Source organism: Centroberyx affinis, unplaced genomic scaffold, assembly GCF_046629955.1.
Source record: "Centroberyx affinis isolate AG114_WGS23_722 - 3 ecotype Tasmania unplaced genomic scaffold, CSIRO-AGI_Caff_v1 ptg000888l_1, whole genome shotgun sequence".
Taxonomy (NCBI): Eukaryota; Metazoa; Chordata; class Actinopteri; order Beryciformes; family Berycidae; genus Centroberyx; species Centroberyx affinis.
In genome coordinates this window covers 236,426-258,760 of record NW_027279477.1, presented here as the reverse complement: position 1 = coordinate 258,760, position 22,335 = coordinate 236,426, and the positions used below count along the sequence as shown (strand labels likewise).

At 41.1% G+C, this 22,335-nt stretch overlaps 3 protein-coding genes across 4 annotated transcripts in view; 2 read left to right on the top strand and 1 right to left on the bottom strand.

Annotated features, from left to right (window-relative positions):
- Window positions 1-22,335, top strand: part of higd1a (HIG1 hypoxia inducible domain family, member 1A) — a 102,492-nt gene that overhangs the window by 78,409 nt on the left and 1,748 nt on the right. Inside the window, exons 1-2 of one of the 2 annotated variants that reach the window (XM_071521425.1) lie at window positions 21,427-21,564; window positions 22,084-22,158. In XM_071521425.1, coding sequence (XP_071377526.1) covers window positions 22,089-22,158 — 70 coding nt within the window. In that variant the 5' untranslated portion in view covers window positions 21,427-21,564; window positions 22,084-22,088. Of the gene's footprint in view, window positions 1-21,426; window positions 21,565-22,081; window positions 22,159-22,335 lie in introns of those variants that run through there. The other variant, XM_071521426.1, reaches the window with a different exon arrangement.
- On the bottom strand, window positions 1,099-4,575 carry LOC139645643 (7-alpha-hydroxycholest-4-en-3-one 12-alpha-hydroxylase-like). Its single transcript, XM_071521424.1, has one exon. The coding sequence runs from the start codon at window positions 4,568-4,570 to the stop codon at window positions 3,035-3,037; it is 1,536 nt and encodes a 511-aa protein (XP_071377525.1). The 5' UTR covers window positions 4,571-4,575; the 3' UTR covers window positions 1,099-3,034.
- Window positions 7,097-19,572, top strand: LOC139645649 (putative nuclease HARBI1). Its single transcript, XM_071521430.1, has 3 exons — window positions 7,097-7,183; window positions 8,004-8,967; window positions 19,433-19,572. Exons 1-3 carry the CDS (start codon window positions 7,097-7,099, stop codon window positions 19,570-19,572), a joined length of 1,191 nt encoding a protein of 396 aa, XP_071377531.1.

Here is a 22,335-nt window from a genome sequence, read left to right as displayed (position 1 = left end):
GGAGTGCATTAGGCAACAATCAGGAAACAGAGAGAACAAGGCCTCAAATCCACAGGGCAACATCATTTACTGGAAACAAACTCTGTAAACAAAGTCCATCTGCAGAACAGCTGCACATTTCCCAATCATGCTGTTTGCTTAAAGGCAAGCACCAATCCATTCAGTCTAGGACAATCCATTGTGAAGGGAAAATGCCCACTCCAAAGCCAAAAATTAGAGAACTACAACTCAAAATCGTGATGTTATCACCTATAAAGTCAGGACAGGGTCCACAATGATTTCAGAGAGACTGGGAGAGCTTCTGGGAATAAGGGTACATTTGCTGGATCACAAACCTACTGTGGAAGAAAGCTCATATGGGTTTGAACAACTCAAACAAACATGTCGTTCCACAAAAACAAACCGCTATGGAATGGCTCCAGACTTTGTGCCTGATGACATCACAAGATTGAGTTCTGTGGTTTCAGACTTTAGGAGAGGGTTGTTCATGTTAGCAAATATTTACGAGAGGTAACGCACTCCAAAAAATCTTTTTGTAGAAAGGTGCTGATCACTGGCGGTAAAACAGAAGGAAAAGTGTTGCACACTCCAGCTCCATAGAAAATACTCTTTAATTGATAACGTTTCAGCCTTGCAGCTGCAAGGCCAAAACGTTATCAAGAACCGATACTTTGTATTTGTACAGGTCATGACTGAGTCATTTTCTGGGAAATGTATTGCATGTCCTGTTTCTAAACCATTGTCACTTCTGGTAAATCTCATGGGTGAAGTAATATTCTCTGAGTCATCACACACACACACACACACACACACTGAGTGTGTGTGTGTATGTGTGTTTATGTGCATCCATGTGTGCTTGTGTGCTTGTGTGCTTGTGTGCTTGTGTGCTCGTATGAGCCCATGTTTGTGCTTAGGATGTGTTTAGGATTGTTTTTCAGTCAGAGTGAATATTAAACATATGTAATGGATGAGAACCTTGGATCTCCAACATATCAGCTTTACAGGAACGAAACCCCTTAATTAACTGTTGTGTTTGGTGGCATAGAGTAAGTTGTCAAGTTTCAAGTTTATTTTCCATTTATTTATTTTCTTTTTAATGGATCACAAGAAAAATGATAAAATCATCATGTTGTGGAGTTTCCTGTGCCCATAGACACACACAACCACCCCCCAAAGACATTATTTCAAACATACTAATTCAAATATATAATTTATAGGGATGGGACAATAACACATATCACAATACAAAAATGGGGCAGAAAAATTGATATAGTTTACTATTATGTCACAGGGTGGAAGTACCGCTGTTATTTGTTTGCTGTGGTTAATTTATATTGCATGGTTTTATACATTTGTGTTTTTAATGTTTATTGCAGTGCTTGGTTTTATTTGCATGCTTTTAGTTTGAAAGCTGTTGTTGCTCAGAGAGTAACGCTTGTTTAACTTCCTGCTGCTGACAAGTGATTAACAATTACCTGCACCTTGGTCAAGCTCTCAAGTTGATAGACATTGCTCATCATGACCTATTGGACACGAGGTTGCAGCAGGGCACAACCAGTGGCATACTGGAGGAGGGACCACACACCTGGGGGCACGGAAACAAAGCTTGGAATCAACGCAACACTGGGAGAGGGACTGGAGAGACATGAGCGGAGACACGAAGGAAAGACACGGGGGATCGCAGGCCGGCCAGTACGACAGAGAAAAGCACCCAGAGTACTACGGCGTGACACAGACTACGGGCAGAGTTCAGAGCTCTGCCCAGTTGTGTGAGTAACAGGAAGAAAAGTACTCTTGGGCAAGCGGGCGGGCTGGTTGTGGTAGGATTGGTTACTGCCATTTGTTTCTCGTTGCCAGTGGTCGAGCAGCGGAGGTCGCGGCCACCAGAGGACAGCGGTCCCGAGGAGGACGAGCCAGCAAGCGACCGACGAACGACCCGCGTACGGATAAGGCCAGAGTCACCGCAGCCGTCAAGTAGGCCTACGGCCAGGAATCCCCTTGGGTCTCCAAGGACGTGACTCTCCTGTTCCAGAAACCGAAAAGACTTTTAATTTTTATTTAAACGACCACTATTTATAGTTTTAACAGATTGTATTTATTAGTAGTTGTAATAAATCCTTGTGAACCCACCTCCCGGGTCTTGGCTCCTTGGTTCCCTCAGCACTACTCCCTACCCGATCAAAAAATAACCTTCCAATCCATTTTTCCCTCTCCCCTTCATTACAGTTACATTTTATTCTGCTGTAGTAATCACAAATGTGATGGCTTGACCATCACAATTTCACAAGCTCTCAACTGAAATTATATTATTTGGACTTTGTAATGACGCATTTAACACTCTAGTGTTACACTCTAGTAAGCCAATGGCATTGCTAGAAAGATTTCTGGCTCACAAATAAACATAATTCTGCACAACAAAGCATATTTTCCCATCCCTAATTAATTTGCCTCTGTATCACATTACATTACTTATATAACCTTAGGAATCATATGCAAACATGAGAATAGAAAAAAAGAACATCAGGATACGAAAGCATCTAAAAAATACAGTGTTTACCTCTTCCAGAGCACTCCTGTGAACATTACTTCAAACATACTATTTCAAATATATAATTTGCCTCAGTATCATATTACATTTCAGGATACAATAGCATAAAAAATAGCGTCTAAAACTTACACTGGTTACCTCTTCCAGAGACTAATACAATTCCAGACTTCTTACTAAGCAGCATATCATTATCCTTAATTTGTCCTTCCCATGGCATCGTATATTTTGTTATAATGAAAGGGAAATAGGCCTACTTCTATGGAATTATATATATTAGCAATAACCATTTGTATAGATTTTTAAAGCTGCAATGTACTGTCAAACAAAATGAACATGAGATAATGGTTATTAACACATGGTGAAAACACAAATGATTCTTAACTGAGCAATCTCATGTTTTCAACAAAGATAAAAGTTACTGAGACAATCAACCTCAGATAATTGATATTTTATCAGAAAAACAGCATCCACTCTGTGGTGGTCGATTCAAAATCTGAGTCTGTATCTAAACTCAATGTCTCTGGTGGGCTGCATAGATCCAAAGCCCCATCGTTTGATGTCAATATCAGGTATCTTCTCATCAGGATTCTTCAGCTCAAAGTCAAAGTAGATTAACATGAGGAAAACAAACTGCTTCAGCTCATTGGTGGCAAAGAAGCGCCCAGGGCACATGGAGACCCCAGCACCCCAGGGCATTTTGAAATACTTCACCTTCTTCCCTGCTTTGTAAAAGTCTGTTTTCTTGGTCCCATCTGGATTAAGAAAGCGGTCATATTTGAATGAAAGCGGGTCAGGGTGGACTTCCGGGTCAATGTGAACGGCACTGTAAGGAAAGAGCGACATTCTGTCGCCCTCGCGAATACAGTACTCACGGCCATCGGCCATCTTGAAGGTCATATCCTGGAGTACGGCCCTGGTGAGGATAGGTGCAGCAGTCAGCCGGAGGGTCTCTTCTATAGCGCTGTCCAGGATTGGCGTTTTCAGCAGCATGTCACGGGTCAGGTTGATGAGAGGGCCACCACGCCGGACTTCCTGCCCAGTTTGCTTCAGGACCTCCTCTGCCTCCTCCTTGACAGCCCTCATAGCTTCCGGGTGCTTCATGAGGTAGAGGAGCAGCCAGAATGCAGCAGGCCCTGTGTTGCCCTGGGAGGCCCACAGAAGCAAGAACATATACCTGTTTTGCATGAACTCCTTCATCCCATGCTCCTCTCTCACCTGCTGCATGTCCCACACCCAACCACTGATGTTGTCCTTGGTCTTCAGCTTTGGAACTGACAGAGTGTTCCAGAAGAGCCTCTTTAGCCTCTCCGCCTCCATCTTTTCTCTAGGTGGCAGGACCCCATAGGCCAGTCCAGGGAAGAGTTTGTCATATTTCCGAAACTCATAAAATAGTGCCTCTGATTCTACTCTGTCTCTCTGTCTGGCTTTCTCCACACTCCCTGATGTATTGGCTGTCTCATTGCCAAACAGAGCTAGGTAGCCAGCCCTAAACACAATATTGTAGCTGTACATAAACAGTCCGTCCTCTATCCAGGTCTTGTGGTCTTCCCCTGAGCCTACACTGTGCAGCATTAGGTTCTGCAAATTACTCATCATGGCTTGCGTCATTACTACCAGCCCATCCCCCATTAAGTGCTTGTTACTGGACAGCTGGAGAAACTTGTGGTCGTTCTCTATAGATTCATAACCAAAGACTCTGACTACCAGTTGCATCGCAAACTTGGTGAAGTCCAGTTTTGTACGAGCCTCCTTAACAAATGCTCCAAAAGATAGAGGGTCCATGAGGAAGGTGAAGTAAAACCCTCCCAGTTGTACTGTGAATATATCCCCATGTTTTTGCCTCATCCTCTCTAGGAACTTTGCTGTGTCCCTGCGAAACTCCAAGACATGGCCCAGCCAGGGGATAAGTCCCTTATCCAAAGGGGGTTCTCCTGGACGCCGCTGTCGAAACGCCCCTAGAAGGTACAGCCCTCCAATTATAGAGGCAAGCACAGCAAGTAGGATCGCCAGCAAGAATCCCATGGCTCTTTCTCCTTGCAGCCACAGAATGATCTGGAAGCGAAGCTCAAATTCCTTTGTGATAAAGACACTATGCTCCTCCCCCTTGCGTGATGGAACAGTTTTATCATTCCTGGAACAAAGGAAGTACTAAGGAACACTTAACATTTTTTATTAAAAGTATTAAAAGAGGAATATTTACAATCAAGTTCATTTACTTGTGGAAATTAGAACAAGTTTGTTGTAAATACATGTGACAACTAAATTTATTTTTTTTCCCCAATAAAGTAGATTCACTTCGCACTGTGCAATTAAAGCATTTATATTATATGGAGAAGAGGGGATATTCAATTTACTGTAAACATACAAGTTAACATAAATCAAACCAATGAGGTCACAGGTAGTATCTTTCATGCATACATGTGCAGTAAAGCTATATTGCCTAAGCACAAATCACAATATGTTATTGAAATCTCTTATAACAAAATCCATTACTTACACTGAAGTTCACATCTATGACTAAATTTGGATGTAGATATTGTGACTATAATGACATCACGGATCATGATTACATTATCTGAACAAATGAGTTATAGCTAGCTTGTCTAGTGTATATCAAAAGTGTATATCAAAAGGTCAAAACGACTTCAAGTCAAGGTACAATTGGTATGGTGATAAAACTGATGACTCTTAGCTGAACTGACAGCTCATCATTCAGCTGAGGTGTTGTAAAAGTTTGGCTCCTTTACTAACAATCTTGGGTCTCAAAATGGATCTCAGGAAATGTGGAAAATGTGGAAAATGTGGCTGAGTGAAGGTATAATGCTTGTGCCATGGTCCATCGTTGGAAAAATCTGTTAGCTTGTTAAAGTCATGTGAAATGAGTTTCTGATAAGGGAAGCACAGCTCATGTGACAAAGTCATATCTAGCAATAGGTCATTGTTTCCTGCAATTTACCACTTTTTGTGCTTAGAGTTGTGTTTGAAATGTTATTTACATTTGTGTAATTTCAAAGGGAATAGCAAAGTCATTTATAACAAGATACCTTTGAGGTTGGTATTGTTTAAAAAAAACTTTTTTTCACATAGAAAGTATTTTAATAGATCTCTTAAATCAAGGTTTTGAATAAGGAAAAGTCTGTGAAGGAATGACACTAGGAAGCTCACATCCCATACAAACAGACAAACTGCATGTGCATAATAACACTTGAGCTTTATATCTTCTCACTTAAGTGCCTTAGTTCATCAAATGATCAAGTGGATTATTTGTGGTATTGGCTGTACATGGACTTGCATCGCATGTTACTGTGCCCAAATGTGTTCAACAATTATATTATGAGGTGTAAAAACAGTATGGCCCGATTCCACTTGGAGCAAATCCAGTTCAATGGCATTGCGTTTATGTGCATGCCCTGCAAACATAAAATGTGACCTTTTGATTTAGTTAGGATAGATTGACAAGAAGACACATGCACAAACTAAATGCATTGCAAAAGTGCCACATGCTGATCATGACAATGATGAGGACAACTTTCTTCAAATCTAGAGAATTTGTTGGCCTGTTGTCACTAATCTGGCCTGAAACAGCAATCACTATGGTAAGTACAGGGGGCGCAACAGTTGCTGAAGCTCCTACTCAACTGATATTTTACCTACATTATAATGATTTAAAAAAAAAAATCTTTGACATCTTTCAGGATGGTTTGATGGTTTCAACAAATTGTGCCTCAGATTTTCATGTGTCATCTGTAGCTAACAACTTAATCAGATCTCACAAAACAGAAGTACCTCCGCCTAGGACAAGGGTTATGTTTTCGCAATGTTCTGTGGACGTGTCTCCATCTCCCTCTCTGCCTCTCTCTCCCTAGTCTCTCTGCTTTCTTTCAGCTCCTGGGTTTCCCTGTTTGCCCACCAGAGGTCACTAGTGTTTTCTCCAGCCAGTGTCAGCCAGCACAGCTGCATCTTGTCTCCTCATTTAACCTAGCTGTGTTACATTGGCGCATATTATTTTAGTTCCCTTGCCTGGTTAGTCACTGCTCGAGTATGCTTTGACCTGCTGTATAGTTTGTTACCTCTCTTGTGTCCAGGCATTAGTTTAGTTAAGTGTTTTCTGAACTCTGTAACATGTCTGAAGTTCTTCAGTAAACGTTGCTTGAGTTATTCAGCTATCTTAAAGGCAGACATAAGAGGCTGACCTTCTATTATTGGCCCAATCAAACAATATGGAGGCACTGGAGAGCTCATTTCCGGTTTAGACATAACCGCCCTGCCAATTTTACCAAAACATGGTACAGTGGTAGAAGGGCAGACCAATGGCCACTGAAAAGACGAACCCTGCGTTCCAAATCGCATACTTTTTCTTTTTACTACACTACGTACTACATCTGCCCTTAGAAAGTATGTACTGTGCATGTAGTAGGCAGACAATTGGGACATACTATTTCGTCATCACATTGCGTCCTGAACTTTGACCCTCTTGCTTATATATCCGTCGCAGTAATACGGTTGCAGTCCCTTGCGCAAAATTTGAAGATTGTTGAAAACGTTGCCATGGAGATCAAAACGCCATTCGCCGAGCTCGTCAGAGACGCGCATACCGTCGGAGATCAACCCGGAGAGCTCTGCTGCTGTTACTTTGTAATGTATGTAGTTTTAACGTCATTGTACATTATAGCATGCAGTATTAGATGCACCACAGTAAAAATACATAATGCATGTCTCTGTCACTGTTACTTTCATAGTCATGTCCTTTTGTTGTTATCTTATGTTCGTGATTATTTTGTTCACTTAAACAATTCTTATGCGGCTGAATTGCAGCTGCTGGCACTATGTTCTGTCTGCATGGAAGCAGCCTTACTAAACTATAGGTTTTAACATGTAGACTACATATCATCATTGTCAATATAAACCTGAGCACAGTGTATATTGTATATACTGTCGGATAACCTAATCCATGTAGATAAAGTAATTGTTGCATTAATGATCCCATATTTCTTCCAGCATCTTTGCACCATTGCACTACTCTCTCTTGTTTACAAATGTCAGTGGTTGTTTATATATAGAAGTGAAATGTTTATGTTTACCTTTGTTCAGCTTTGTTGTCCTTGTTTTTAGCTGTATGTCTATTCTGTGTAAGTACATTGAGAGCAACAAAAAAACAAATATTGTGTTCACATACTTGGCCACTAAAGCTGATTCTGATTCAGAAATGTGAGTGCATAATCACATCATTGCAGTCCTAGCATGTAGTGTCTTTGTATCTCAAAGTGTAAATAAACCATGAATGATAATGTAGCTTTTCTAGCACCACCCTAACAGTGTTGGCAGGATTGACAATAGTTATATAAAACAGTTGTACCAATCTAAAACGGCATACAACAGGCAGAATAGGATTTTTCAGGAATTCAAATGAGGCTTTTGCATAACATTGGATCTCTTTTATTTGTCATATTCATAGCATGTCCATCCCACAACATACTGCCGGTTGAACCCCCACGTGCCCATCCTGCAGCTCTTCTTTGACGGTGCCTCCAACCTCCGCCCTGACCTTCGCCTGTCCAGACACTCCATCGCCGCACTTACAACTGCTCTTACAAATGAAGCTGACCATGGATGGGAGAAAGAGCTGCATGTACTTGTTTTTCTATACTGGCTTGCCCATGCTGCATCGTATAGGGTAGTGTCAAGGGCTTTTGACATCCCGAAAACCACTGTCCACAGAATGGTACATCAGGTCAGCGGGGCAGTAGGTGGGCTCCTCAAGAGGATTGTCCGGTTTCCACCAGCAGACCAGATGGAGGAAGTGGGTGCTGGCTTTGCCCGTTTAGCAGGCTCCCCAGCATTTTCTGTGGCAGTCGGTGCCATTGACGGCTGCCACATTCGTATCAAGCCCCCTGCAGAAGATGCTAGTTGTTATTATAATCGCAAGCTCTTCGCATCGATCCAGCTCCAGGCCATCTGTGACCATCGTGGCAAGTTTATTGACATATGCTGTGGTTTCCCTGGGTCTGTTCACGATGCCCGTGTGCTGAAAAACAGCCCTGTTTACAGTCAGCAGCTCTACCCACCAGAGGGGAGATGTATTCTGGGTGACGGTGGTTACCCATGTCTCACTGCCCCCATCCGTCTGATGACGCCATATCGTGCACCTGTCCTGAATGCTGTGCAGGCCAGGTACAACCACAAGCTGTCCAGGGCCAGGTGCATTATTGAGCGAGCATTTGGGATGATGAAGACCCGTTGGCGATCCATCTTTTTCAAGTCCCTTGAAGTGAGCCACACCTTCGCACCTGTTGTTGTCACCTGTTGCACCATCCTCCACAACCTCTGCCTGGAAAATGGAGACATCATGGAGCCTGATGAGGAAGCTGCTGAAGCAGGAGATAACAGCCCAGAACCTGGAAACAGGGAGGTGGAAACAGGTGCGGGTGTCAGGGATCTTCTGGCTGCAGCAGTGTCTGCCCCTCTTGAGTGTATTCCAGCGCTTCAAGAGCATGATTATTGTCACCATTAGAATGCACAGTAATGCAGGTTTTTGTTGTGTTTTTGTTAGTAAAGCCGAGCTCGATGCCTATGTGAGGATGTTATTGCGTTATGTATAAAACATCTAATGATCATGACTTGTGTCTTGTGTACTGTGTAATAAATGCGTCACTTTGTTCCAGTTTCACCTGTAACTTTGAAGTCATGTCAATCATCATCAATCATCACAGTCAACACAGTACACAGTATACAGTATTTTGACACAGCACATAACGATAGGTTAGATGATTTGTAAACATTTATTGAGGCGAACATAAATATAATTAGTAATTAACTGTTAAATAAAAATACAAATACAAATAAATACAACTTTACTTAACTAATCTTTACTTTTTGATCAGTGCCTCCAACAACGCAAAAAATCTTTCATCCCGCCTCTCCTCCCTTACCCTGGCCTCCTCCTCTCTTCTCTCCTCCCTTACCCTGGCCTCCTCCTCTCTCCTCCTGGCCTCCTCCTCTCTTCTCTCCTCCCTTGCCCTGGCCTCCTCGTCTCTTCTCTCCTCCCTTGCCCTGGCTTCCTCATACCTCTGCTCCTCTTTTTGCTGCTGGCTCTGCTTCTCGCCTTTGATCTCTCTTGTCTATTTCTTCCAGGTAGGTCATTAGGCCTCCCTGGCTCTCCTCCTTCCTTCTCTTTCTCCCTGGTGCACTTGTATCAATGTTACTGTCCTCCTGAATGACTGGGTCAGCAACAGAGGGAGTGGAGACTACAACAGTCTCCTGGCTTGCTGATGAGATGAGCACTGGTGGGGTGATGGATGGCTTGCTGCCCAATGCCGCATCCATCACCCCATACCATTTCCAGGAGGCTGCTGTTGCCTCCTTAAGACTCTTTAGACGGTTATTGGGACTAATTTGTGTACAATAAATTGAGTGTATTGGTATGTGTTAATGTTATGTATTGATATGTATTAATGTTGTTAAGTTTTAGATGTCTTATTGATATGTATTGAAATGTGTATGTAATAATGATGATGATTTACTGATATGTTTTAATGTTAAGGACTCTTGGAAGAGTAGCCATTGGCTAAAAGAGGTCCTAATAAAAACTCAAACTCAAAACTCCCCTCCCTCTGTGCTGACCCCCGATCTAGGACACTTTAGATCCTGCAAATGAGATAAGAAGAGAAGTAATGTTAGTAAAGCATGGTAAATGACTGATCAAAGGCAGACATAAAACTCCTAACTGACCTTGTATTTTTGTTTTAAATTTTCCCACTTTTTCTTCACCCAGGCTGGTTGGACTTTTCCCTGTAGTTATTTTTTCTCCACATACATTCTAAAGGGACAGGGAAACCATAACATGCAAGACAACACCTAACATGCCCAGCGATGACAAATGCTCCTTTTATCACATTTCAGCAGACTGTTACTTACTCAAAACCTTTCATGGCAGCTCCTTTTGCCTGTGAAGAGGTCTTGATTTTCTGTCCTCCACTTTATGAGTCCTTCGGTATGTTCATCAGACCCTGACATTAAACATGAATTATGTTTCAAGTTAAGTCCAGTTACGGTAACATTGACATTGTTACACTGTATTCTGTGACCCATCAGATTCTGTGACCTGAAGAGGAATTTCATCTGTATAACCACTGTAAATGTTTGCACCAATCTTTAACACATACATTATTTTTCATAGGTAGACATATTGGCAAAAACTCTGCCCCCATAGTATCTATAGTCAGGGTCACACACTGTGATGGCTGGTTATGTGTGACCTTATCTACTCAGATATTAGATACGAATTTTCTGAAAGCTGTGATGGGACAAACTTTAGTGGTCATAGGTAGATCTGTCTGTAGAGCACAAACAGTATTTCGTCAACACTTTTCACACTTTTTAATATAGTTGGTCCTCTAGTGTCACAGAACCTGACAGGTCACACATTTCATTACACACAAAGCACAGTGACCCTATTTAAATACTGTGTATTAAATACTATGGTGCCATTGTGTTTGGTGACAGCTATTGCAATAAAGCATGCAATGAAAGTATGATGAAACATTACACAGCTGAAACTCCTAACGTTAATGAAGTTACAGAATCTAATGTAACCCATCAAAGTTCTCCTGAAGTGTATGAGGGGTAACTCCAGTAAACTACATACAACAGACAATATAGTATAGATATAATATAGCTGGTTACTGAGTTGAAGTTAATAGTAATAAGTAAAAAGTTGAAGTAGGCTAATTTTCCTTCATATATGGGTTGACATTTGCACTCATTTCTCCACTTAGCTTCGTGCAGCAATGATGTATTGATGATACACGCGAGTTGCAACAAATAAAAAAAATACTTTACACTTGAATGTGGTGTCAGTCATTGCAGCGGTCGACGTTCCACTGCTGTCCGTCATTGTTGACATTTGTTAGTGCTGTTTTTTTGTTTTTGTTTGTTTGTTTTGTTTTTTTCTCTCTCTGGCGGCTCAGCATGCGGCTCAGTCGAAGTGACGTGTCTTCCGCTGTGCAGAGGATTGTGGGTCAGAATAGCCAAAAAAGCATGCTGGCCTGCATACTGCAAAATTCGACCGGATGTAGTAGGGCATCCGGGTATTTTCTGGCATACTGCATTGACATGCATGAATTGGGACATGCTAAATCTTTTTCTGGCATACTAAATAGTATGGAAGTATGGGTATTGGAACGGACCCATAGAGCTGATTGGCCATGTGGTGATAGTATTTGATCAGCGTCATCACGGTCGCCGTGGCCATGTTGACAGCGCTGCAGCTGTCAGCTGTCAACTAGTGACAGCCGAGGTCGGTGGTTCTCAACCTTTTTCATATCAAGGACCTAATTTAGTCCACATTAGGGCCACGGACCCCCATTTGATGAGATTTTGTCTCTCGGACCCAAATCTGAGAATATTTTTATTGTTAGATGTGATTTTGTCCAGAATTCCATGACTATCTGTACTGTAGGTAGAGAGATAACAGTGAAACTATGATCAAAATAGTCATTCTAAAATGACAAAATAATGAAGTTTAACAATTCATCAATTTGCTGGGGACCCCCTGGAATGCCCTCAAGGACCCCTGGTGGTCCCCGGACCCCATGTTAAGAACCACTGGCCTAGGTGACAGCAGCGCTAATAGGAAGCTAGCCACTGTTAGCGTTATCTCTATTGTCTATTACCGTTTCTGTTGCGTTAGGATGTATTACAAAATAGCGATGGTGGTCTGCGTTATACACGGCTGTAGTAATGAGAGCAATAAAATCCCCGGGGTTAGTTTGTATGCTATGGGGAAAGAGACTGAAGATCTAAGCCAGCACAGGAGAGATGTGTGGATAGTTAGGAGAAACAGCTCCTCACAGCATAGTCTGTTCACCTCAGGTTTTTTTGTTTACCACAGGTAGGCATTAGCGTTAGCTAAGGGATGAAGAGTTTGTAAATTGATTGGTCATGATTGATCTAACGCCAATAATGTTAGCTCTTAAGTTACCAGTGAACAGTTGTGTGGTGCACCTGCTTGCGATCTGCCATAAGGCATAAAGGTCAGAGGAGGAGGAGGTGGAGAAGCAAGTAGCCTACAGCAGGGGTTCTCAAAGTGGGGTCCTTGAGGGGGTTCCAGGGGGTCCCCAGCAAAAAGGAGAATCATTTATTTTCACTACAATTTCATCCATAAGTAACACAATGACAGAATGTATGACTATTTTGGTCATGGGTTTCATACACTTTCTGTAATAAAACATCTGAAAGCAAAAATCTTATCAGATGGGGGACCCTGGGACAAAATCAAATGGGGGTCCGTGGTCTAATTTGTGTCAGTTTAGGGGTCCTTGACGTGAAAAAGTTTGAGAACCACTGGCCTACAGCAAGTGCACTGGTCTGCTGCAGGGGGGGACAGCTTGATACGACGAGCAAACAAAGGTGTATCTTGCAAATGTAGCCTAATACTTTGAATTAACTGTAGATTCATATGTTGTATTGTTCACAATAATTTATTTAAGCTTGTATTAATTTACTAAGGCCTCGGACTTTTTGACTGCTAACCGTTCTTTACCCAGAGCCAGGCAAACATGCCTACTTTGTAAAGTATTGGGCTACTTACAGTCAAAATAGTTTTGGCGATTTTTTTTTTTTTGTCAGGTATTATTTTTAAATAAACAAGTTAAATGCTATTTCCTCTCAGCTTCATTTTGATATTCACGCAGGCTAAGCTTGCCTCTTGTTTTCTTATGTCTTTAATTGTGTTCAAAGCAAGTCACAAGGCTGTCTGACACGCTAGTACAGATGCTGAAATGCTATTTTCAAGCAAAACACATGTATTGCTTGTTGATATACTATCAGCCTACCATATCAACTATGCAAAAAGTTATTCCTCTTTTCTGCACATCTGTATCCCCAGACATGCCATCCACAGGTTAGTGCTAGATAAATCGATTTGATATTATATGAACTAACTCAGTAAAATCTTTGAAATTATTGCATGTGAGGGTAAAATAGTTGATTTTAATCATCTTTTCCCGTTACATTTTCTCTCCTTACCTCTCACATGCAATACATTGAAGACAAGTTCATCATGATCATTGTGGTAACTCTCAAAAGGTTATTGGCCATTTCAAATAGGCCGACCCAATGCAGTGTATTGTTGCTGAGGGTGTGCTGTATGCTACTGTGAGCTAAAATTCCAAACAACAGTCAGTCAGGTGTTCGCCCTCCAACACCCCTGGACCCAAACAAGCATATTTATGAGCAAATGCTCATTAATATGCTTGATTGGGTTCTTGCTGTGTTACATCTGGTTAGATCTGTATAATGTATTCTAAGTGGAAAGGACAGTGTTCTACAAATGGGTTAAAGGGGTAAACAGAAGTAATCTGGTTTGAGGTTGTAGTTAAGGTTTGGCTAATTTGTTGATGGCATTTCTCCAGTTCTTTGGTACAAAAAGTCTACACGTTTTGATAGACTTAAATGTGGGCTAAAACTATGCATTTTGCAGTAAAGGCAACTTTGATATGAACTGTGGAATCTCTATAAGGGGATTCACCCTCTGTGATTATGCCTTTCTTTCTCGGTTTGTATGGTAATCCAATGCAAAAATCTAATGACTGAACCCAAATTGGTCTTTAGTTTGTAAATTGTAATCCTGGTTGATTTATCATTACTTGTGTATGTAACCCCTCAATTTCGGCTTGACACAGCAGACTGAAGAGACCACGCTACAACTTCTCTCAGGTTCATGTTGTTTATTTCTGTCAGATAACACAGAAATCAATGTGGTTGAGTGGTGGTTGAGACACATTCAGCTCCTGCCCCAGTCTGGAAACGTCAGCAGGCAAAAGGGTATAGTCTTTACACAATGTGATCGTATAGTTTTGTTACATGAAAAAATAATAAAAAAAAAAAAACACTCCTGCTACAACCGAAAGCTTATTCATAAATGTACACTGTACATTATGTAACATCTGAGTTTACTACATAAACAACCATGGACCAATTTTTATATATTTATATAGCAAATAACTTTCTCTGCAAAGGTTTACACAGTGCTTATAAAAAATAATGAGCAGAAACACTACGCCTCATATAAGTTATAAACATACCTGTCAGATAACACAGAAATCAATGTGGTTCAGTGGTGGTTGAGACACATTCAGCTCCTGCCCCTACACATTAGAATCAGAATAAAATCAGCACACCAAAGCAATTGCCATTTTATATAAGTTGCACGCTCCGTGCGTGAGGTACAGCAGCTAGCCATTAACAACGACTAACAGACTTTTAGCCAGCTGGATTTCACTCGACGTAGCACCATGAAAGTTCAATTTAGCAACTCAAACACAGTCACAAAACGTGGCCACACTATTCATGTCACGTTATATGCACTTTGATTTAGACGGGAGTAAGGTTTTCCAATTAGAAACACTGCAGGGCTGTTTTCACTACATACCAGTCTGGAATCGTCAGCAGGCAAAGAGGGAAAGCTGAGCGATTCCAGTTACTATGGTTACCACGACTCCCCACGTGAGGGCGCTTGAACAAAACAAATTAAAAAGGGACTTGCATAAAATAATACAGGATATGAAAACATTTCCCCAAAGAAATAAAAATAGCAAAAATAAATTAATGAATACTAGAATGAATTTTGACGAACTTCGACATGTTTTAACAATCCTGTTACATGTATCAGAGCTAAGGCACAGAATCGTTCACATGGGAAGGCCTATACATGAGCTTCTTGAGTATTTTAGATGTGTGATAGGCCTACCACTCATTCACAAATGTACAAAAGTAGTGACCTCAAACTTTACACGACTTGACAACACTCACTGTAACACATCAGATAATATGGATATGTTGTCTTGCCCCAGATATTTCATCTCCCTGTGTAGTTCAAGGGAATCAAGGGATCTCAGTTTGCTGAAGGGTTCAACTCTAATGTAAGTTAATGTACTTTTCCCCTCAATCTTCCTCTCTACTGTTTTTTCTTAATCTCCTGGTTGGAGAACGAATTGAACCCAAGTCATAAAATGATTGCTTTTATGCCTTATCATTTAGGGTAGACAGACATTTTCATGTCCAGAGGTAGTGGCAGTCCGCCTGTCTTTGGGTCTACATGCAGGTCTCCCCCTGCTGGTCTGGGCTTCCGTCCCACCAGAACCTTCTCTGATGTTTTCCCCTACTCTGTGCCCCTCTCAGTCTCAAGAATTTAAATAACTGAGGGGAGTGGACTGGCCACTCTAAAAGCAAAATACTGTCATTAACCCAATATAAAGAGAAAGCAGCAAGACTAGAGCCAAGGTGTGTATCATAACTTTCCCCAGTCTTTCCCTAGTCATAGAGAGGAATTAAGAAAAGCAGAACACAACGATGGAAACACAAATGGGAAGTGAACTTTGAGTAAGGTTATAGTGGCTCAGTGGTCTAGGAGCTGGCTTATAGTACACACTGCAGAAGTGAAGGTCATAGGTTCAAGTCTTACTCATTATTTGGTTTGTTGCATGTCAGCCCCATCTTTCCTGTGTCACTCCAGTGAATGCTGCCCAATAAAGTAACAATGTCTTAAATATTTTCTTGATTAAGGTCATTGAGCACGTTTTGCTCAATGTCTTTGGGAGATGTCTTAGTCAGATAGCGTATATATAGGCCCACTTATTTGTAAAGTCATGAATTGTTTAGATTATTTCGGTTTTTTTTATTACTAATGAACATGAACCCATTTTTACAATCCATCTTATATTTAGAGATCTAGGATTTTGTTTTTGTAGGCTGTAGGTAGCGATATGTCAACAATATGGCCGTGGCGACCGCGATGACGCTGATCAAATACTATCTAGGGGGCTAGAATTTGAACAGGCAGATCTCATGTCCCTTTTCAGGTCCAGTCAAAATCCAACATATGGAACAGGCAAATATTTACAATTGCATAGCATTGGCGGAGGTATGGGCTCTACTGCCGTCTAGTTTGATGATGGCTTCACCTGAAATTGTTGTAATTGTTGGCTGTGCTTGTCCACAAAATGTGTGATGCAAATTTCTTATCGGTGACTGTGTGTGATATTCGGTGAATGAACAGTTCAAACTCTTCTGTTTATGAGTTCTGATAGTAGAGCATACGCAAAGTATTTGACCAGTAACAATCCAGGACAGGCCCATGGCGCATGTGTTGAATTCCACTAGCTGCTGCCACACTGATCCGACCGAAAATGGACAGAATTATTGACAGAATTATTGACTGATAGATTTCTGTCTATTGGGCTGTTTTGGAATGTCAACATGGTGGGAAAGGCAGAAATACAGTAGCCTAGCTTCGCTCATAACGGTACTTCATAGAAAAAATAAGAAACAGACTATATAGTATAAATTCAATAAGAAACTGACCTGGGAAACCTCCAGTCATCCCAGCGCTGGTTGGTTTTGAGTTGAGTTGTTTTTTTGGTTTTGGGTTGTTGTATTTGTCACTTCAATCACGAAGGTGATTAACAGAAAAAAAACGTACGCATTTTCAGCAGCACCGCCTCTACTGAATTACTACAGAAAATATTTTTAGTATGGCGGGTCATGATTTTACCGTGGCGGTCTGCCACAGTAGAATAGGCGATATATAGGGGGAACAGTGTTGAACATATTTACTGAATTTACTCAGGCAGTAGTAGCAGTAGCAGTACCAAGGATTGAGATGTTAACGCCTGCCACCTCCTGTATTGACACCACAAACTTTAATGGCAGGTAATGTTATTACCTGTGGTATTTAAGTTACGTTAGCCACAGCGACACTGATCCGCTGTGTCTGTATGTCTCCATTCATTTCAATTCATTTTCAATAAAAGCTGTCTGTTGTCTGGACAGGACTGATGATGCGTCCGTCTGTCAGATTTCCATCCGTTTTGACCATAGACTGTAAAAAAAAGTGGTTTTGATGGACAGAAAGCGCAACCCAGTTGAACTTTTTCTGGACAGGGGATTTGTCACCATCTGTTGGCCAATCAGAGGCATTCCTACGTTTGTCTTGGAAAAAATAGTGCCAATCACAGACACAACGGATCAACAAAAACAAAGATAAAATGGAGAAAGCCTGGTATAATGTTGGGAAGACTGGAGGTTTTCCAGGTCAGTTTCTTATTTAATTTATAGTATACCACTGTATAGTCTGTTTCTTCTTTTTTCTATTAAGTGGCACCGTTATGAGCAAAGCTGTATTCCTGCCTCTCCCACCATTTTGACGCTCCAAAACAGCCCAATGGACAGAAATTTATCCGTCAATAATTATTTTCCGTCAGATTAGTGTGGCCGCAGCTGGTCGCTTCCCTAGGGAGGTTTTCCAGGCACGTCCAGCTGAGAGGAGGCAATGGGGCAGACCAAGGACCAGGTGGAGGGATTACATCTCCACGCTGGCCTGGGAACGCAACCCAGTCAGAGCTGGTTAATGTGGCCAGGGAAAGGGAAGTTTGGGGCCCCCTGCTGGAACTGCTACCTCCGCAACCCGACCTTGGATAAGTGGTTTTTGAAGATGGATGGATGGATGGACCTATTACTTTCTTATTTCCAATAATAATGCATACAACCTAAAATATCTGCGTAAATTGTGGCTCAAAATTTCATGATCTGACACTATCCTGTACATTCACACAGTCTGTGTCATACTAGGCTACAGGGGGATCCAACTACAGAATTCCCTGTCTTGTGATTAGCGAGGACAAACATGAACTGTTGTGGGAAGGTCTGACAATGAACTTGTAAAGCTGGCATATAAACCTATTTGCATCTCCAAAACTCACAATCGTTCACATAGTCACTACTACATTTGTAACAGTACTTTATACACATTCAGAAAACTTTGCTCACCTGAAAATTATGAAAACATACATCAGCGTATCGTTGCTGTACACAATGCAAGCCCTCTAAGTGTATTAAATGATTCACATCCTCTCCTGTACATTGAGAAACTGAAGAAATTAGATGATGATAATACTAATAACAACAACAATAATAACAACAACAATAATAATACTTTTCTGGGTGAATAAGAGTGCAGGGTATCTGTGAAAGACCTTTTTTTTTTTTAAAAAGACAGGCGTTTAACACAAAATATACCTCCTAAGCCACTGCATTAGGCTGCTATAAAACCATCCACCACTGGATGGGGACGTTTCCTTCTGCATCATTGCCTCACTCACAGTTGCTTAAGGTTTATAACGTTTACAGTTCAGTTCTCAGGGCCATCAAACAAAGTGAAACTATATTTGGATGGTTGGATTGGCACAGACTACATCTTGGTATAAGCTTTGTTGAGAACTGATTGGACGATATGCAAGTAAACCTGTTTTTATCATCAGAGGAATTTAAGGGTGGTATGGACTGAAGTGTGAATGCCACACTACAAAATGGAAATGAATGTAAAATGGACATAATAGCCTAATGAATAAGAAGAAATCAGCTTCCCTTTAGCTCACCTTGCCAGTTAAGGATGCCTATTATCTCCTTTATCATGTTTTCATGATGACACCCAGTCATTTCTTACATTTAGCATATAAATCTATGCCTACTCCAACTCATCTGCAAGTTAGACACATTTTTAGTGTATTCATTTTCAGAAAGCCTTCTCCACAGCACAGATATACAAATACAATTGAAGGGTGGGTGATGGTTTCTGTATTGTACTCCCTCCTCTCTTTTTCTGTATTATTGTGCACGACAGTCAGGCCCTGGCCCATGATCAGAGGGAACTAACTGCCCATAATTGCATGAAGGAAGTGCCACAGTCTCTTCAGAGCTGTTTCTGGTGTCCAGTCTGGCGGCTATTGTGAAGATACCAGATATTTAGTCTGTATTTAGTTGTCATGATCTGCCCCTGTCTGCGTGTTCTGCCCCTGGTTCTGGTCTATCTCTCCCTTCACTCCCCAGTCCTGCCATCCTCCTGCCAGCCTCCAGATGTGTTCGGACTTCCCCTCTTCACCTGTTCCCCCCTCCTGCTTCCACCACACCTGTCTGTCATCAGCCCATTAGCCTTGTGTCCTTGTTCTGCTTTCTCCTGCCTCTCATGAGCCAATCACCTCCCGGACTTTCCCCTGCCAGCCAGCTGTCCCTCATTTGTGTAATCAGTCTGTGTGTATATCTTGTCTTGGTTCCTTGTAGTCTTTGTCAGTTTGTCTGTTTAGTTGCCTGCTCTGTTCCTGTTGTGTTTCCCAGTGTTACCTGTCCTTGTTGTGTTCCCGTGTTACCTGCCTCGTCACCTGTTTTCCTGTGGATGTCTTGTTGCCGGCCAGGTTGGGTTTTTTGTCTTCCTTTGTTTGCCAGCCTGTTGTGTTTTTTGCTTTTTGGATTTTCTGATTTGTACTCGGCCTTAGGTCTTTATTAAAGTTTCAAGCTTCAGAAAAGCTCTCTGCCTCGACTGTCTGCATCTGGGTCCTAGCCTCTGCCTCCTTGACATTAGTCTGTGCTTTTGCATGTAATTGTATAGCTATCACATGAACACAATTACACAATCACAACCAGTGTTTTTATTTCTACTCCTTCTGTAATTTGTACACAATTTGTACAACAATAAACACACAAATAAATAAAAACAATTAAAAATAATGTTTTATTACTAGTAGTAGAAGTATGAGTGGTAATTATTGCCATGCTTGCTCCCGTTCATATTTTGCAGAAGTGTTGGTTAACTAACAAACAGTAGGCTAAATGTAGTTAATTGCAGTCATTAAAAAATACATTAGATAAATTCAATTAATCAGAATGGAATTACTACTTTCACTTAAAGCTCATAATAGAACACCATCACCCCACTCCTTCCAACACACACACACAGACCATGGTTCCCCCGACCCGGCCAGATCGAGCACGTTGCAGAAACGTGCCACGTGACAACCGGTTACATCACACCAGAGATTACATAGGCGAGGAGAGAGGTTTCACTCGTATTCCGTCTTCGCTCAAATATTGCAAAGTCACAGTGAGACGACACAGAGCGTATTGCTTCCGTAATTTGATACCTGTCCTGTTGAAACAGGGAAAGAAAGGCAGTTTTATCTGATGGGATGGGCGGAGGTGCGTGAGTCACCAAAGGTAGCCTACCTACACCGTTTTGTAATGGGATTTTGATTAAAAAAAAAATACAAGAAAAGAATAAAGATTGTTGTAGGCTACATATTTTGGCATTGATTGTTAAATCTGTGTATATTATAACAGGGAAAATGAACTAATGTGAAAGTTTTTATTTTTATTTTTTTTATTTCTTACTGGGCTGGTGTCTCACATTCGTTCAGCATAAATAATGTAGCCTATATCTACTTCCTTCTAAAAACTAGGCTACCAACCCATAGTTACTGCAGTAGGCCTAAATTGCACAAGGTTTTTATAAGGAGATATTCACAGTCAGATGATTTTGTAATTGCTCTTTCAAATAGCATACTTCCCCCAGTTTGACTGTGGTGTGTTTTACAGTCTACACAGAGACATTACATATGATTTTATCTTTAAATGTTATGTATTATTTCTTCCTGCTTAAACGCTGAAAAATGTCAAATTCCTGTGATGAAACTGTATCTTTAAAAATCTAAATTGCAAATTCTGGGGGCTAAACCAAAGCCCATCTCTGGCTAAACAGTAGGGCTGTTATGCTGCGTTCAATGCCCTATGAGAATAATCTTCGGCAAAACTGGATGGTTACGTGAAAAAGACAGAACTTTTTGTAGAATTGAATTTGAATTCAGTAAGAAGGTGAAAATTGAATCCAACGCCAAAACACGAGTTTCTAAAGAAGCATTTACGACATGGCAGCTGACACGAACGGTATTTTCAAGAGGGGTTGCATATTTACCACGTTTCCCATAGGACATGAACGCAGCACAGTACCGACAGCTTGCTGACGTCAACACGTGCGTGTCCAGAAGTTACATCACACGAGATAGCGGCGCCGGCGAGTTACTTCCTTAACAGATACTACGTGAGATCAGAGACACACAAGGCTTGTAAAACCACGCCGGATAATTTCTCCTGAAGCAGTTAAAAAAAAAAGGGTTGTAGTCTTTAAGAAGGTAAGAACCGTCTCCACCCATACTTAGCGTGATGTGGGGTTTATCTGCTGGTTAAGCTGCTATAAAAAATAATCTCTCTGTCTCGGTTCTTATTTCTATTGTTTGACCTTCGATTAAAATGTAAGCCAATTCAGAAAGATAGTCGGTAATATAACTCAGCATTGCACAATGATCATTGCATTTTACGTTTTGTAGGCGAGATAAGGGTCGTCTAGGCCTATATACGGCACCCTCCTCCTCTGCCCTTGATATGTAACCTCTGGTCAGTCCATGTCACATTGTATAAATTGGAAATCTAACTTGGGATAGCACATTAAACTGTGTTCAGTAGGGTTTAGTAGAGGGCAAGCCCATAATTTGAGTTTTTGTGCCTGACTTTACAGTAGTGTCTTTACAGATACAGTTGGAGAGTCCCACCCACCGTGGATGAGCTAGCATAGCAGGCTATGTTTTGAAAGTTGCGTCCTACTAATATACACGAATATATATATATATTTTTTATTTTTTATTTTATTTCAGTCAAGATGTCTGATTATGATGAGAATGAGTCCAAGTTCCTGCGAAAAGCAAAGGAGAATCCATTTGTTCCAGTCGGTGAGTACATCCTGTGCCCTGATGGTTACATCATCATAAGAAAAAAGAAAAGTAGCCTAAAATATAGTTAGGCTATGCTAAATTTTCATTTAAAGTGATATCACAACTATTTTTTATCATAAAGTTAATATACTGTTAAACTGTATCCTGTTGCTTGTTCTGTTTTGTTATGATTAT